We start from the raw sequence: 17,287 nt of genomic DNA, 5'->3' as shown, positions 1-17,287 counted from the left end.
AATGTGCTATCAGATGTCCTGTGAGCGGTTGTCGCATATTGATTGCTATATTCACTACATTAGGATTCGCCATTTGTAAAAAAACAGCTCTAGGTCAGAGAAGGCACACCAATATCGGGGTTTTCCTTTTAAAGCTCAAGCTTGAACAACCAACCACTAAGTAATAGGATGTCTATCCCGTGGTGGCGGAAATCCTCAGCTCCATGGACGTCTCCGCTACGGAACCGAGTAGTCAATATATATATGAGACCGAGAGAGTCAGCCGGACCTAAATATTAGAGCCAGACCAATCATTGGCGGCGCCATGTCGCGTGGGCTCTCATTATCCTAAATGAGATTACTGGATTTCTAGGCAGCAGGATCGATAACGGTGTGGGGGACTGAGTCTGACCCACGTGTAAAGAACTATGTCACCCTAAATCCGGCTTTTGCTCCGGCTAACTAGCAGTGCCTCATTTCTCCCACGGGGAAGAGATGATTGGGCAGCCGAGCGCATGACATCTTTGGAACTTCTCAGGGAAGTCGTGGTCACTCAGATCCAAACCAACTCTCTCATTTACAGTATGATCTCCTATACAAATGACAAAGGCAGTATAAGTTTTATATAATGTTTTTAATAAAACGACTGCATTTTAGATAATAAGGCGTGAGCCGCAATAACCAGAACCATACAACACAGTAGGATTGAAATAGTTACCAGGAGAGTAAAACATAAGAACAAAGCTATCATCGTGTCTAATAGTTTCTACTCTCCCTCTGCTTGTTCTATTTCGAGCAAAGCATGTTAAACTTCTAACTTGCCTTTCTGAATCACTGGGAAGACATCAGCCCTCATACCTGAGCAAAGGCCTGTGATCTTGGTTCAGCATCTGCAACAAGGCAGTCAGCGTCTAGTTGTGGTTCCCTGGTCGGAATCTCCCTCTTGCGTGTATTGGGACAAGGAAGTGTTTTTATAACTAACATGTCAGCGTGATCACAAAATGTCCCTACGCAGGAATGCCAAAGACTAAACTCCTACCACGTCTATCGGCAATGTACCAGACTGTATCCTTGACTGAAGCACAGAGTGAACAAGAATGTGTTATGGAGAACTCCAGTGCTGAAGTAGGCTAAACAGTGTGATATGAATATAAAACAAGACCGTAGAACTGGCTATTTGAAAAATAACAGTACGAAGCCTAATAAAAAAGCATTTAGAGCAAAGTGCACAGAGGCTCTAAGCTGCAAGCAAATGAATAAAATACATCCAGGGCAAAGTGCACTAAGGCCTGAAGCTAATGCGCAAATGATACGTAAAACTAACCACACTACAATATGTGCAATAATCCGATTTATGTCTACTTCTTCATGGGTGGTGCACCTGTCCAAATGTCCCCTACCGGCGAACCAACCTGCCGCCCACTGTAATTGGGGCGCTAAATAATAGGCTTCGAAATCTGGGGCACCCAGGCCACCCAGGCGGGTCGGCCTGCAAAGTGTTGAGAGCGAGGTGCGTCTCCGACCAACATCCCATATAAGTTCCCTAAGTAGGGTGTTCAATTTGCGGAACCACACTGATGGGATCAGTAGGGGCAAATTAGCGAAGAAGTAGAGGAGGCGGGGGAGCATGATCATTTTAGATAACGCTATTCTGGCCATTATCGTTAATTTCAAAGATCGCCAGAACCCAACAGAGGCCCGTAGGGAGCGGAGTGCTCTACCGAGGTTACCCTCCCGAAGATCTACCATGTCATGGAATACTTGTATGCCCAGATACTTGAAGGTACGTGGGGCCCAACTCACATCACCCGGGCATGCTGCAGGGCATTCGTAACTCGGTGATATGGGGAACACAACTGTTTTGCCTCGGTTAAGGTGTAGTCCAGACAGTGTCCCGAAATCTGCTAGGTTCCTAAGAGCCGATGGGAGACCCCCTTCCCTAAGGTAAATGAGTATATCGTTTGGCGTATATATGCTCAGAGTGCCCCCACTCCACTCCCATACCCACGCCATCCCGTCGCATCTGGGACGCCAGGGGTTCAATGGCTAGAGAGAATAATAGTGGGGACAAGGGCCATTCCTGTCTGGTTCCCCTGTATATTGGGTAGATATCGGATACTGTCCTGCCTGTCTTTACCCTTGCCAATGGAGATGCGTATAATAAGTCCACCCATTTTACCCATCCCTCACCCATCCTGTAGGAAGTTGGCTCTGTATGTACTATTTCAAAGTAAGAAATAGCATGCACAGAGTCCAAGGGTTCCCCTTCGAGGTAAGATAGTGGCAAAAAGAGATAATTCTAATGCTCTATTTTGTGGTAGTGTGGTCGAGCAGTAGGCTTATCAGAGGGTAGTGTTAAGCATTTGTTGTACACACACAGGCGATAATTGAGGAACACACTCAAAGACAATTCCAGGCCAATAGGTTTTTATATAGAAAAATATATTTTCTTAGTTTATTTTAAGAACCAGAGGTTCAAGATTTACAAACAATACTTTAAATGAAAGGTATTTCACTCAGGTATCTTAGGAACTTTGAATCATCACAATAGCATGTACAGTTTTGGCAAAAATGGCAATAAGCTATTTTAAAATTGGACACTGCAAAATTCAACAGTTCCTGGGGGAGGTAAGTATTTGTTAGTTTTTCAGGAAAGTAAAGCACTTACAGGGTTCAAAGTTGGATCCAAGGTACCCACCGTTGGGGGTTCAGGGCAACCCCAAAGTTACCACACCAGCAGCTCAGGGCCGGTCAGGTGCAGAGGTCAAAGTTGTGCCTAAAATGCATAGGCTTCAATGGAGAAGGGGGTGCCCCGGTTCCAGTCTGCCAGCAGGTAAGTACCCGCGACTTCGGAGGGCAGACAAGGGGGGGGTTTTGTAGGGCACCGGGGGGACACAAGTCAGCACAAAAAGTACACCCTCAGCAGCACAGGGGCGGCCGGGTGCAGAGTGCAAACAGGCATCGGGTTTCCAATGGGTTTCAATGGGAGACCCAGGGGTCTCTTCAGCAATGCAGCAAGGGGGGGGCTCCTCGGGGTAGCCGCCACCTGGGGGTCGCTCCTGCACTGGAGGTCGGATCCTTCGGGTCCTGGGGGCTGCGGGTGCAGTGTGTTTCCCAGGCATCGGGTTCTTTGAAGTAGGCAGTCGCGGTCAGGGGGGAGCCTCTGGATTCCCTCTGCAGGCATCGCTGGGGGGGCTCAGGGGGGGTCAACTCTGGCTACTCACAGGGTTGCAGTCGCCGGGAAGTCCTCCCTGTAGTGTTGGTTCTCCGCAGGTCGAGCCAGGGGCGTTAGGTGCAGAGTGGAAAGTCTCATGCTTCCGGCGGGAAAGGTGTGGTCTTTAAAAGTTGCTTCTTTGTTGCAAAGTTGCAGTCTTTGTGGAACAGGGCCACTGTCCTCTGGAGTTTTTGGTCATTTTAGATGCAGGGTAGTCCTCTGAGGCTTCAGAGGTCGCTGGACTCTGGGGGACACATCGCTGTTGCAGTTTTTCTTGAAGTGGGGAGACAGGCCGGTAGGGCTGGGGCCAAAGCAGTTGGTGTCTCCATCTTCTCTGTAGGGCTTCAGGTCAGCAGTCCTCCTTCGTCTTCAGGTTGCAAGAATCTATCTTGCTTGGTTCTGGGGGCCCCTAAATACTCAATTTAGGGGTGTGTTTAGGTCTGGTGGGTTAGTAGCCAATGGCTACTAGCCCTGAGGGTGGCTACACCCTCTTTGTGCCTCCTCCCTGTGGGGAGGGGGGCACATCCCTAATCCTATTGGGGGAATCCTCCATCTGCAAGATGGAGGATTTCTAAAAGTCAGAGCCACCTCAGCTCAGGACACCTTAGGGGTTGTCCTGACTGGCCAGTGACTCCTCCTTGTTTCTCATTATCTCCTCTGGCCTTGCCGCCAAAAGTGGGGCCGTGGCCGGAGGGTGTGGGCATCTCCACTAGCTGGATGAAGTAACAAAGGGGGGGAGCCTTTGAAGCTCACCGCCAGGTGTTACAGTTCCTGCAGGGGGAGGTGAGAATCACCTCCACCCAGCACAGGCTTTGTTACTAGCCACAGAGTGACAAAGGCACTCTCCCTATGTGGCCAGCAACATGTCTGGTGTGTGGCAGGCTGGCAAAACTGGTCAGCCCATACTGGAAGTGGGGTATGTTTTCATGGGGCATCTCTAAGATGCCCTCTGGGTGTATTTCACAATAAAATGTACACTGGTGTCAGTGTGCATTTATTGTGTTGAGAAGTTTGATACCAAACTTCCCAGTTTTCAGTGTAGCCATTATGGTGCTGTGGAGTTCGTGTATGACAGACTCCCAGACCATATACTCTTATGGTTACCCTGCACTTTCAATGTCTAAGGTTTTGCTTAGACACTGTAGGGGCATAGTGCTCATGCACCTATGCCCTCACCTGTGGTATAGTGCACCCTGCCTTAGGGCTGTAAGGCCTGCTAGAGGGGTGACTTATCTATGCCATAGGCAGTGTGAGGTTGGCATGGCTCCCTGAGGGGAGTGCAATGTTGACTTAGTCATTTTCTCCCCACCAGTACACCCCAGCTGGCAAGCAGTGTGTCTGTGCTGAGTGAGGGTTCCCCAGGGCGGCACAAGACATGCTGCAGCCCTTAGAGACCTTCCCTGGCATCAGGGCCCTTGGTACCAGGGGTACTAGTTACAAGGGACTTACCTGGATGCCAGGGTGTGCAAATTGTGGAGACAAAGGTACAGTTTTAGGGAAAGAACACTGGTGCTGGGGCCTGGTTAGCAGGCCTCAGCACACTTTCAAATCATAACTTGGCATCAGCAAAGGCAAAAAGTCAGGGGTAACCATGCCAAGGAGCCATTTCCTTACACATCCCCATTCGGAGCATCACGGCCCTCAAGTAATCCCATCTGATCGAATCAATAGCCTTCTCGAAGTCTACCGCGAGCAACACTCCCGATGTGGGTTGCTCATCATTAGGCATATGTAAAACAGCGAAAAGTCGCCTCAGGTTCAGGGAAGTACTACGATTCGGGACAAAACCGCTCTGGTCCTCGTGTACGAGTGTGGGTATGTGGCTAAGCAAACGGTTGGCCATGATCTTACTGAGTATTTTAAAATCACTGTTCAACATTGACAAGGGGCGGAAGTCGGTCACTGATGCCTCCTTGGATTTTGTCTTAGGGAGCGGAACCACCAGAGCTTCCCTCAGTACAGTTCTACTAACTGGGGGGGCCAGCTGTGTCTCATATTTTTTTATAGATGTCCATAGGAAGGCTGTCCGTTCCCGGAGTCTTTGCAGAGGCCAGTTGTGCTATAGCTTCACTGACGTCCTCTAACGTCACTGGTCCCCCCAGTCTGTCCCTCTCTTCGGTCGCAAAGGTCGTCAGTGGGATCTGTTGTAGGTAACTATCAAAGGCCTCTGTTCTAATTTCACCAGGCCTCCCATACAGGTGGGTGTAATATTCTTTGAATGCGTCATTTATAGGGCCCGGCCTAATTCTACATTCCCCTTCCTTATCCAGCACACTCGTGATGGGCTCACTGTCCAACTCCCCCCCCCCCCCCCCCCCCACCCCCCCCCCCCAGCCTCACCAACCACGCTAACATTTTCCCTGATCTACCCTCCTCCGATTGTAAGGAGGCGAAATATTTTTGCATATTGTGGCATCTAAGTTGTTCTTTGACCTGGGAGTGGTCTCTCCTTGCCTGGTTATATTCCTCATTCTCCTGTGTGTCCATTCCCTGTCTCAGTTCCCCCTCATGATGTATTTTCCTCTCTAGGTTAGTTAGTTCCCTTTTGAGCGTACGTCTCACCCCGACCGACTGTCCCAGACAATAACCTCTTGTTACCACTTTAAGTGTTTCCCATTCCGTTGACTTAGAGGAGGTAGATCCTTTATTTGACTTAATATGGTCTGCCAGTTGTAGTCTCAGGGCGTCTCTATACGCCTGGTCATCGAGTGCCTCAGGGGCCAGTCTCCATGTCGGGATGGGGGGGGGGGGGGGGCCTGACCTCTGTCACCCTCCATGTTAATAATCAGGGGTTATGATCGGACAGAGTACGTCCAAGGTATTCCGAATGGATCATTCCCTGTGCTAGTGTTGCTGTACATACCACTCTGTCAATTCTGGTGTGGACCCGGTGAAGGCCTGAGTAGTACGAGTATTCTTTGTCGTTCAAGTGTTGTTCCCGCCAGACATCCACTAGCCCCCAAGAATCCAACCACTCTCTAAGCTTTCTGGTTATCTTACTTGTCACTGCACCCTGTAGCGGTGGTGTGGACCTGTCCAAGTCTATGTCTAATACACTATTGAAATCTCCCCCGACTAGGAGTTCTCCACTCCGCTGGCGGGTGAGGTGACTCGATAACCGTATCATAAAGGGGACCTGATCCGGATTGGGAACGTATATATAGCTCAGGACAATCGGAGTGCTGTGTAACTTCCCTTCCAGGATCACAAATCTGCCTTCACGGTCTATTTTGTATGATTCTACCTCAAGGGGAACCCCTGCTCTTACCCAGATCATTGCTCCCCTTGCATATGCTGATTATGCTGAATATTCCGTAGAAAACACCTGCCCCCTCCATCTGCGTCTCAGTCTCTCCACTTCTCCAGCTGCTAAGTGGGTCTCTTGCAGCATTGCCACTTGTATACCCCTCCTCTTTAGGTAAGACGGTATTCTATGCCTTTTAGTCGGTGTGCCCATCCCCCTGATGTTCCATGTTAGGAAATTGTATTCTGCCATGTTGGTATTTCAGGCTTATGGTAGCACCCCCATTCTGCCCTAGTTGTCGACTTCCCCTTGCGTTCTATCGGACATCTGATATAAACTAACCACATCTCCCACAGTGCCATCCTAACTTGTAATTGCTTATCCCAACTCCCCCTCCCCAGGGCGCCTCTCGAACAGTAGGTTGCCCAGAAAACTGTGCAACAGTGCAACTTATTCAAACTTATAACGGCAGTTCTCGCTAATCTGTCTGAACGGGCGAGATCCCGATTGGAGGTAGGCCATGCTCAGAGGGGCCTCACGTTCACCTGTTTCACCTTCCCCCGGGGCTCTCCTGCAAGATTATTTATCAAAGGTCGTCCGCTGTCTGCGGGGTTACCTTCGGGGCCCGCGCCGAACAGCACGAGCCCCTGGCCGAGGACATCAGTCTCATCCGATTCACCTCCAGAACACTCCGGGGGGGGGGCCCTCTATGCTCATGCGGGCTGCTGCCTCCAGTGCCGCCTTCCTGCCCTTTTCCTTTTGTTTCTGGGTCGGCGCCAAGCGGGGGCGACCTCGGGTACGCCGCCTTCTAGGGCCCCGGTGGGACCCGCCTCCAAGCGGTCCCTCTCTCGCATGCCGCCCTGGTTGGGTCCCATGGGCCTCCAGCCATTCCCACGCCTCTTCAGGGGATTGGAGAATTGTAGTTGTGCCGTCTAGTATCACTTTCAGTCTGGCCGGATAAAGCAGAGAGTATTGAATCCCTTCTTCCCTTAGGGCCCTCTTAACTGCTATGTATGAAACCCGCTTGTTCTGGACCTCCAGTGTAAAATCCGGGAACAGCGTCACCTCACCATTCGCTACCTTAAACGGGCCCGCCTCTCTTGCCCTCTGCAGAAGAATGTCTGTTTCTATAATGTAGTAATCTGGCGATCACTACTTGGGGGGGAGGGTGTCTGCCCGGAGCAAGAGGTGTATAGTGTTCCAGTGTATAGAAGGGGGTCAGACGATCCGGTGCCACAGCTGTGCACAGCCATTTCTCAAAGAATTCCACCATATTCGTTCCCTCTGCCCCCTCTGGGAGGCCCACCACTTGTACGTTGTTCTGCCAGTTTCTCCCCTCTGCATCCTCCGCCCTTTGTTCTAGGCGTGCCACTCTGTCCGGGAGGCATGTCACCTCGGCCTGTAGGTCTTCTTTTTGTTTTGGTGCAATTTCCGCCAGTGTGGTCTCCGTCTCTTTGACTCTGTCCGTCAGCTTGTGGTGGTCTGCCCTCAAGAGGCCCACTTCGACCGCGACCTGGTTGATGTCGTGCTGCAGCGTTGTCTTTGTGTCTTTGATTGCCCCATATATTCTGTCCAGGGTGTCCTGTACTTTAATTTGCGACGGGTCCTGCAGGTCCCCCCCTTTGCGCTCGGAGGGTGTTGTGCTGTCCATGATTCTAGTCTTGTGCTGGTTCTTGGGGGACATTGGGTATATGAGGGGCCGCTCCTTCGGGATCAATGCGGGGTCCAGACTGTTATTGCGAACTCTCCACCACCTGTGGCCTCCGCCGTTAGCCCAGTTCAGGCCTCGCAACAGCACCTAGTTAGTCTCCCAACAGTCTCTGGGTTATCGTACTCATAGTCACTGGCTTCCAGTGAGGCCGATGTGTGCTCCACAGGGGTGGGAGGCTCTACGTTATTTTAACCACGGGCGCCCGCTGTCTCCAAACCCAGTCCGGCCCAAACACACCCACTCTCAGTGCCCGCAGGAGGTTATCCCTTTCCAGGCCTCGACATGGGGTTGCCAGATCACCCCCCCTGCCGTCTTCACCGGGCAGTTCCCCATAGGGTGGCTCGTCTATTCCCAGTAAGACGCCACGGATGGTTGCTCGGCTGCTCCCCCTCTTCGAGCCAATGTCAACTGCTCCAGTGTCTCCTCGGCTCCGGAAGCTGTTGGGGCGACCCTGGTGTCCCGCCGCTCGTTGTTTACCGGGGCGTGTCACGGAGCCCCGGGTCGCCGCACCTCTAGGGCAGAGTGTTCCCCCAGGTTTCGCAGCCGACGCGCTGTTCACCAGGAGATCGCCGTTGTTACTCTTTTGCTTTGGGCCGTCAGGGTCGTCCGCCTCTCCACTCCCTAGGAGGCCACTTCTCTGACCTGGCTTTGTCCCATTGATTTATGCCTCCCCGGGTACGCGCCCGGGACGCCAGAGCCCTACCGGGCCTCACAGGGCCCCCCTCCTGTTCCACAGGTTGTCGCTTCAATTGAGATCCACAGCCCCTCGTAGGGCCCCAGTCTGCTCGACCCGTTTCAAGGGGCTGCCGGTACTCACCTTGACTTGGGTTAGTGGGTTCTCTAATCTCGCCCCACCGCTCGGGGCAGCGCACGCCCGTCCCGGCCGCGGCTCCCTGGCAGTCAGTGCTGTTCCTGGTGACCAGCTGGTTCGTTCGCAGTTCGGGCCCCGCCCAATATGGGCCCGCGCCACCTCTTCTTGTCCCAGTCTCCGGATATTCTGTGGTGTGCAGCCCTTCGCGGCGCCACCCCCGGCTGCTATAGCGCCCACTCAGGGGCCGCCGGTCTCCCACGGGGCCTCAGGCTGACAGGGCCGCCCTCCGCACTCGCTCACCCCGGGGGCACGCTTCTCCACTCCGGCCGCAGTACTCCAGCGGCCAGAGCCGCTCCAGTTCGTCCTCGGCGTGCACAGTAGCCAGCTCCGGTCCCGCACCGGTCCGTGCCTCCACCCGAGTCCCTGGCTCCGACGAGGGACAGACCGCAGGTTCTCGAGTCCGCTGGCACGGCTCAGGGCTGCACAACAGGGCTCCGCCGCTCCCAGTCAGGCCCCTTCGGGTCCCCACCACAGCAGCAGCACTGATTGCCCCAGGGTCGGCTCGTAATGTTAGGATAATTACAGGCCCCTCTGGAGCGAGGGGATTATGCGTGCGCCATCTTTGGCTTCTTGGCCACGCCCCATCTTTTGGATGACACATCAATTCTAGCAGAGTTTGTAGATGGATTTGGTTTTGTGATTTCCACAGTTAAGGCAGATTTGCTCTTCTATGGGAGTTGGAGGGCATGACCTGGTGCCTTCTAATCATTTTGAGTGAAAACCTGTCCACCGTGAGTGAAGCGATAAGCAAAGTTGGTCCACTGTGTGAGAAAGGAAACAAAAAGAGCAAACCTTACAGGCAGATAAATAAATGAGGAGGTATTGAGCGAGGCAGACACCACAAGACTGATATGGAGGCAAAAAGAAGCATCCAAAAATAATTAAATGGACAGGCAGGTGGACAGGTGGAGAGAGACCAAAAGGCGTATACAAAAGGGTTGTGAGATTGACAGATGAAGAGACTTTAAAAATTCCATTAAAGTGTGTAGAAGGCAAGGCAATAGGCATGAACATTTGTGATAGGGGAACATTTTTTGCCCAAAAAGCAAAAGAAAGTACAAAAGACTATACTCCCCCCACTAACTCCAGCACCTGAATTGTCCTAGGTTATGTTAATATTTTTTTTTTGTTTAATTTAAAATGCACCTGGTTTTTCTAGCATATAATTTGTATTTCATTACAAATAGTGTATTGTCTTTCCTGCTTTGCAGATCCGAGTAAACAGCAGCCGGATGATCCGAGTGACTCTGGTGGACAGTGAGGAGAAGCTAAAGGAGCTGGAAGAATTTAATTTTTGGACCTTTATTTATTCATTCTTGAAGGAGCAACTAAATGACACGTATATTAACGTAGACCTGTACAGCAATGAAACATGTATTGCTGTCCACCTGGACGACAGGGAAGGCACTTACAGTGTTCTGCTGTTTCGAAGTAAGCCTTCTGCTGGCATTGAAGAAATGGTTGAGGGTAACAAAGTTCTAGGGTTTGGTTTTAAATTGTGATTAAAATGATCAAATGGGACTTAGGGAAAGAATTAATTCTGCAACATTGTGGTCGGATGAAGTTTGTGGCTACAGGATGCAAAGTATATGCCTGTGTTTTTCCTGCGTTGCCACGATCAAGCCAGACTGATTGACTATTTAAACAGGTGGATAGCGTAACTTTGAGTGTGTGTTTATTAATATATGTTCACGTGTGTGACTTGCACAAAATTCTTAACTAAAACTTTTAAAAAGTCTCCTACAGTGGGGGGGAAAAACAAACAAAAAAGGTTTGTTTTCTTCATAGAATTAATGTGTGAAATGATACAGCGTGATATGGTTTACTGTACTTCCGAGATATTAACTAGTACCTTATGCCGTGCCTTGCAATGCAAATACAGTATAATAGATGAAATGATACATCAAAAATCCAATATCATTAGGTGAAAGATGTCTCTGGGCTGAGAGAAATCCCAGTTTGTTTCAAATAATTGAAAACAGGTCTTAAGGCTTTGTCCTGTCAAGCCAGACCTAACCTAAATGTAGTTGGCGTGGAACCATTCGAAAAGGAGCTTGCCTAACAAATGTTAATAAGTACTTTTGAACATAAAAATGTAGACACATGGTTTTCAGCTCTTAAAATCATAGTAATATAAAAGGTCTTATTTTAAGTGTGTATGTGTGTGTGTGTGTGTGTGTGTGTGTGTGTGTATATATATATATATATAATGTTTGATTGTATGTGTAGATGCAGATACACATGCTATGCATAGTCTGCCATCTAGTGTTGTGCTCGGAGTGTTACAAGTTTGTTTTTCTTCGAAGAAGTGTTTTCGAGTCACGGGATCAAGTGACTCATCCTCTTTGGCTCCATCGTCTCCATGTTAGATTGTTTTCTTTCCGCCATCGGGTTCGGACGTGTTTATTTTTGCTCCAATAGTTCGAGTTGGAAACGTTTTAAAACTCTCTAATTCTCGTCGGTTTTGAATGCGTACCATCTTCCATCGCCACTTTGGTACCGTCGGGTCAACCATCTTTACTCGCCCTTCGGGGCGCTCGCGCCCAACTCGGGCCTGGTCGGGCCGACCGCATGGAAGCCTCATGGACCAGACCCCATTCCGTTTTTGTCCTCAGTGCCACGCAAAATTTCCCTACACAGACCAACATCTCTTCTGTAATCTGTCTTTCCCCAGACCATCAGGAAGAAAATTCCGACGCCTGCAGATCCTTCCGTTCGAAGAAAATGCTCCGAGACAGAAGAGCCCGGAGACTCGAGATGGCATCCAGAAGCACTGAACGTCTCGACATCGAAGAGGAGATCATGCACACGGCTGTCTCCGTTCGAGGATCCGACTCCGAGCAGGAGTCCAAGGAGGACAGACCGGTCATGGCAGGTAAGTATGCCTGCCCCTGTCCGAGCCAGGCCCAAACATAAGGCCTTGGGAACGCCACTGCCGGAAGGCCATGGCTCGACCCGTAAAGAGACCTTCGGTGACCAACCAACAACTTCGGCACCGAAAAAGGCCACGCCATCCAAGCCTTCGGACTCGAGCCGAAGCTCTGTTTCAGAGTCCACCAAGCATCGATCCTTCGAGTCGAAACCTCAAATCGTTTTCGGAGCTGAGGCCATCATCTACCCTGAGCCTTTCGATGCCGAAAAGGTAAATTTTATACGGAGGAACATGGACTTTTACAAGCACACAAAGAAAGCCATAAAATAACTGAGGAACACTCAAAAATGGAGGCAATAGATGAAAGGCAAGCCAGGATTCACATCCACAAAGACACTGGCAGAATTATAACCGCACCTCCTCTAAAGCCTAAGAGGAAATTAGCCTTTCAAGAAGAATTGGACACTGCTCAGCCACCAGCTAAAGTGCCAGAAACCAAAGAGAAACCTCCACTTCCTCAATTTTCTCCTCCTCAGTCTCCTCCTCACTCTCCTCATTTGCTTATCTCTCCTCCCTACTAGTCCCACACCTCTGCAATCTCCTGTACATTCATTTGATTCCCAGCAGGACAATGTGGATCCATGGGATCTTTATGATCCAGATCCCATTCCAGATAACCCAGACTGCTAGCCCTCTAAGCCATCACCACCAGAAGATAGTACAGGCTACACTCAGGTCATAGCTAGAGCGGCGTCCTATCACAATGTCTCCATGCACACTGAGGTGTTAGACTATGACTTCCTTTTTAACACACTCTCCTCTACACATATCAGTCGCTTCCCATGCTCCCAGGCATGTTAAAGCATGCAGACCAAATATTCAAGGAGCCAGTTAAAACTAGAATAATTACTCCTAGGGTGGAGGAAAAAATATAAGCCACCTCCCTCTGATCCTGCCTTTATCACACAATTGCCTCCGGACTCTGTAGTGGTAAGCGCAGCAAGGAAAAGAGCAAACTCGCAGTCATCAGGGGATGCACCCCATCCAGACAAGGAGAGCAGAAAGTTTGATGCTGCGGGCAAAAGGGTGGCATCTCAGGCAGCCGACCAGTGAAGGATAGCCAACTCCCAGGCATTGTTGGCTAGATATGATAGAGCCCACTGGGATGAGATGAAAGATATAATTCAAAATCTCCCCAGAGAACAACAGAAAAGGGCGCAACAAATAGTTGAGGAAGAGCAAGCTATCACAATCAGATCAGGTCAGCCCTAGACACTGCAGACACAGCAGCTAGAACAATCAACACTGCTGTCACCAAAAGAAGACCCGCATGGCTTAGGTCTTCAGGACATAAAGCCTGAAATACAACAGGCTGTCCTCAATATGCCGTTTAACCAAAAAGCTTTTTGGCCCAGAGGTAGACACTGCTATTGAAAAAAGATTCGGACACGGCTAAAGCCATGGGTGCTTTGTATACAACACACTACAGGGGATCATTTCGTAAGCCCCAATACAGAGGTGGATTTAGAACCCAAACACCCGAGGCATCCACCTCAAACAAAGTCGGCCTGCCAACCTCAGTATCAAAGAGGTGGTTTCAAAAGCATTTACAGAGGCCAGTACCCCAGAGGCAGGGGAAAATATCAGTCAACAAAACAAGCCTCACAACAGGCAAAGCAGTGACTTGATCCATCCCTTCCCAACTCACACCTCACCTGTGTGGGGGGGGGAGGGGTAAGACTGCAAAGGCTCCACACCAATTGGCTACCCATCACAACAGACAACTGGGTATTATCAATTATCCATAATGGCTATTGCATAGAATTGGCACAAACTCCACCAAATATTCCACCAAAACCACACAACCTCTCCACGCAACATATCGCTCTGTTACAAGAAGAAGTAAAATCTCTATTACTCAAATAAGCAATAGAGCCAGTGCCACAAAATCAACTAGGAACAGGCATTTACTCACTGTATTTCCTCATTCCCAAAAAGGACGGAACCTTAAGGCCAATATTAGATCTCAGAACCCTCAATCTTTATATCATGTCAGAACACTTTCACATGGTAACACTACAGGATGTTGTCCCACTACATTCAGCACGATTTTGTGGCAACATTAGACCTTAAAGATGCGTATTATCACATACCCATCCATCCAGCGCACAGAAAATATCTCAGGTTTGTGATTCAAGGAAAGCATTATCAGTTCAAAGTGTTACAGCCTATCTAAGAAGGCAACACATTCATGTCTTCCCATATCTCGATGACTGGCTAATAAAATCCAACAGTCATACACAGTGTCAAAACCATATGCATTATGTAATACAAACCCTACACAACCTATGGTTCTCCATAAACTACCAAAAACCACACCTAAAACCTGCGCAAATTCAACAGTATTTAGGAGCCACACTAAATATGCAAACGGCGCTTGCAAGCACAAAGAATACAGGCATTTCACAATATATTGCCACAGATACAGCCAGCCCAACAGCACACTGTCAAATTCGTCATGAAACTATTGGGCATGATGGCATCCTGTATCGTCCCACATGCAAGACTAAACATGCGAACATGCGGCCTTTACAACCGTGCCTTGCACAGCAATGGTCACAGGGTCAACTTCACGATCTAGTGTTGATAGACCACCAAACATGCATATCACTTCAGTGGTGGAATTCCACAAACCTGAAAAAAGGGCGGCCATTTCAAGACCCCGTGCCTCAGACCATACTTAAAACAGATGCATCAATGATTGGCTGACGGGCGCACCTCAACAATCACAACATTCAAGGACAGTGGGACGCCAAAAACAAACAGTTACACATAAATCACCTAGAATTGCTAGCCGTATTCCTAGCACTCAAAGCTTTTCAGCCTCTTCTCACTCACAAGAACATCCTTATCAAAATAGACAAGGAGGGACCCATTCATCCCATCTCTCCCTCCTAGCCCAAAACATTTGGCAATGGGCAATCCACAAGAAGATTCACCTGGTAGCACAATACATTCCAGGGATACACAACCAATCATCAACAAACACACGAGTGGGAGATTCATCCTCAAGTGCTTCAGCTATACTTTCACCACTGGGGAACACCAGATATAGATCTATTCGCCACCAGCGAAAACGCAAAATGCCAAAACTTCGTATCCCGGTACCCACAACCCCTATCCAATATTCAATACCTAACATCGAAAGCTACCTTCCTACTCGCAATTACTTCATTAAGAAGAGCTAGTGAAATCCAAGCTTTCACAATTCAAGAACCGTTCATACAAGTACACAAACTTAAAGTTGTACTTCGAACTAACCCTAAATTTCTCCCAAAAGTTACATCACTGTTTCATATCAAATAAACAGTGGAACTACCAGTCTTCTTCCCACAGCCAGACTCTGTAGCAGAAAGAGCCCTGCATACATTAGATATTAAAAGAGCCTTAAAGTATTACGTAGATAGAACAAAACAATTTAGGAAAACGAAACAGTTATTTGTGGCGTTCCAAAAATCACTTACTGGTAACCCTATTTTAAAACAAGGTTTAGCAAGATGGATAGTAAAATGCATCCAAACATGTTACCTTAAAGCTAAAAGGCAGCTCTTAGTTACACCTAAGGCACATTCCACACTGAAAAAAGGGGCTACAATGGCTTTCTTAGGAAATATACCAATGGCCGAAATTTGTAAGGCAGCCACTTGGTCAACACCACATACATTTACCAAGCATTACTGTGTAGATGTGTTAGCAACACAGCAAGCCACAGTAGGTTAAGCTCTACTAAAAACATTATTTCAAACAAATTTAACTCCTACAGGCTAACCACCGCTTTTATGGGAGTTAAAACTGCTTTGTAGTCTATGCATAGCATGTGTATCTGCAGCTACACATGCCATTGAACGGAAAATGTCACTTACCGAGTGTACATCTGTTTGTGGCACGTTCCGCTGCAGATTCACATGCACCCTCCCCAGGAGCCTGTAGCGGTTTAAGTTCAACATTCACTTTACATATGTATATGTGTGTGTATATGTGCATGTATATATATGTGTGTGTATATGTGTGTGTGTATGTATGTGTATATATATATATATATATATTCATTCCATTTGCATGGACATCTCTTTTCTTTATACTCTATCACTCCTACCTTACCCTCTGCGGGAAAACAGTCTAACATGGAGTCGATGCCCATGCGCAATGGAGCCGAAGAAGAGTCACCACTGGATCCCGTGACTCAAACACTTCTTCGAAGAAAAACAACTTGAAACACTCCGAGCCCAACACTAGATGGCAGACTATGCATAGCATCTGAATCTGCAGCGGAACATGCCACGAAGAGATGTACACTGGGTGACATTTTCCATATTTATATATAAAGCTATCCAATTCTAAATTGTTACTTTACAGACAGTGGGCCCACTGTACTAAATTATTTTGGAGGTCATTACAAGCTTGGCGGGCGGCTACCGCCGTGCGGCTGCACTCCCGCGGACCCCATTACAACATCCCCGCTGGGCCGGCAGGTGCAAACCTAGTTTACGCCCGCCAGCCCAACGGGGATGCGGCCGCAACATAGGAGCTGGCTCCTAATGGAGCCGGCGGTGTTGCGGCCGTGCGAGGGGTGCAGTAGCACCCGTCGCGCTTTTCACTGTCTGCTATGCAGACAGTGAAAAGCTGCACGGGGCCCTGTTAGGGGGCCCCTGCACTGCCCATGCCAGGACTCCCCATACCGCCAGCCTCTTCCTGGCGGTGCAAACCGCCAGAAACAGGCCGGCGGTATGGGAGTCATAATCCCCAGGGCAGCGCTGCCCTGGCGGATTATCACCGCTGGGGCTAAAACGGCGGGAAACCGCCAGCCCCGCGCGGTTGTAATACGGGTCTCCGTACCGCCAGCCTGTTGAGCCCCTTTGTGTTTACATACTTAATTATTGGCTAAATTACAAAGTTTACAACTGGAAAATGGCTTTTTAATAAATATTAGACCCACTTGGTAACTTACTAACTCCGCCTTAAATTGCTGAAAGGGTTTACAAAATCATTACATGTTGTGATCGCAAACAATGATAAACTACAGATTCCTTTATAGATGTGGTAACCCATTTGCAAAGGGGAAGCTGTTCTTGTTGAACAGTTTCCCATTTGGGAATTGTCAGGTGGGCTTGGGCAGGGGGGTTGTGGGTAGAGGTCCAGTGACCATTGTCGGCTCCTCCCAATGTCTTCGCTAACTGAAAACAAAAAAACAAAACACCACTAAATCCACAATTCTTTAAAAAAATAAAAAATCTTGTTCGGGTGAGCAAATACTGGGATAGTGGTCTGAGAATCTGCTGTTAGTAGCCAATCGCAGAGGGTCACAAAAGCAATCTGCCTAATAAATAGCCATGTGG

At 48.9% G+C, this 17,287-nt stretch overlaps 1 protein-coding gene across 2 annotated transcripts in view; it reads left to right on the top strand.

Moving 5' to 3' along the window:
• Nucleotides 1-17,287, top strand: part of NEMP1 (nuclear envelope integral membrane protein 1) — a 289,952-nt gene that overhangs the window by 46,117 nt on the left and 226,548 nt on the right. For both annotated transcript variants that reach the window (XM_069230773.1, XM_069230774.1), the window contains exon 3: nucleotides 10,231-10,450. In XM_069230773.1, coding sequence (XP_069086874.1) covers nucleotides 10,231-10,450 — 220 coding nt within the window. The remainder of the gene's footprint in view (nucleotides 1-10,230; nucleotides 10,451-17,287) is intronic.

The sequence above is a fragment of the Pleurodeles waltl genome, chromosome 4_2 (genome assembly GCF_031143425.1).
Source record: "Pleurodeles waltl isolate 20211129_DDA chromosome 4_2, aPleWal1.hap1.20221129, whole genome shotgun sequence".
Classification (NCBI taxonomy): Eukaryota; Metazoa; Chordata; class Amphibia; order Caudata; family Salamandridae; genus Pleurodeles; species Pleurodeles waltl.
The sequence above is the reverse complement of the archived record's forward strand: the minus strand, read 5'-3'. Positions and strand labels throughout refer to the sequence as shown.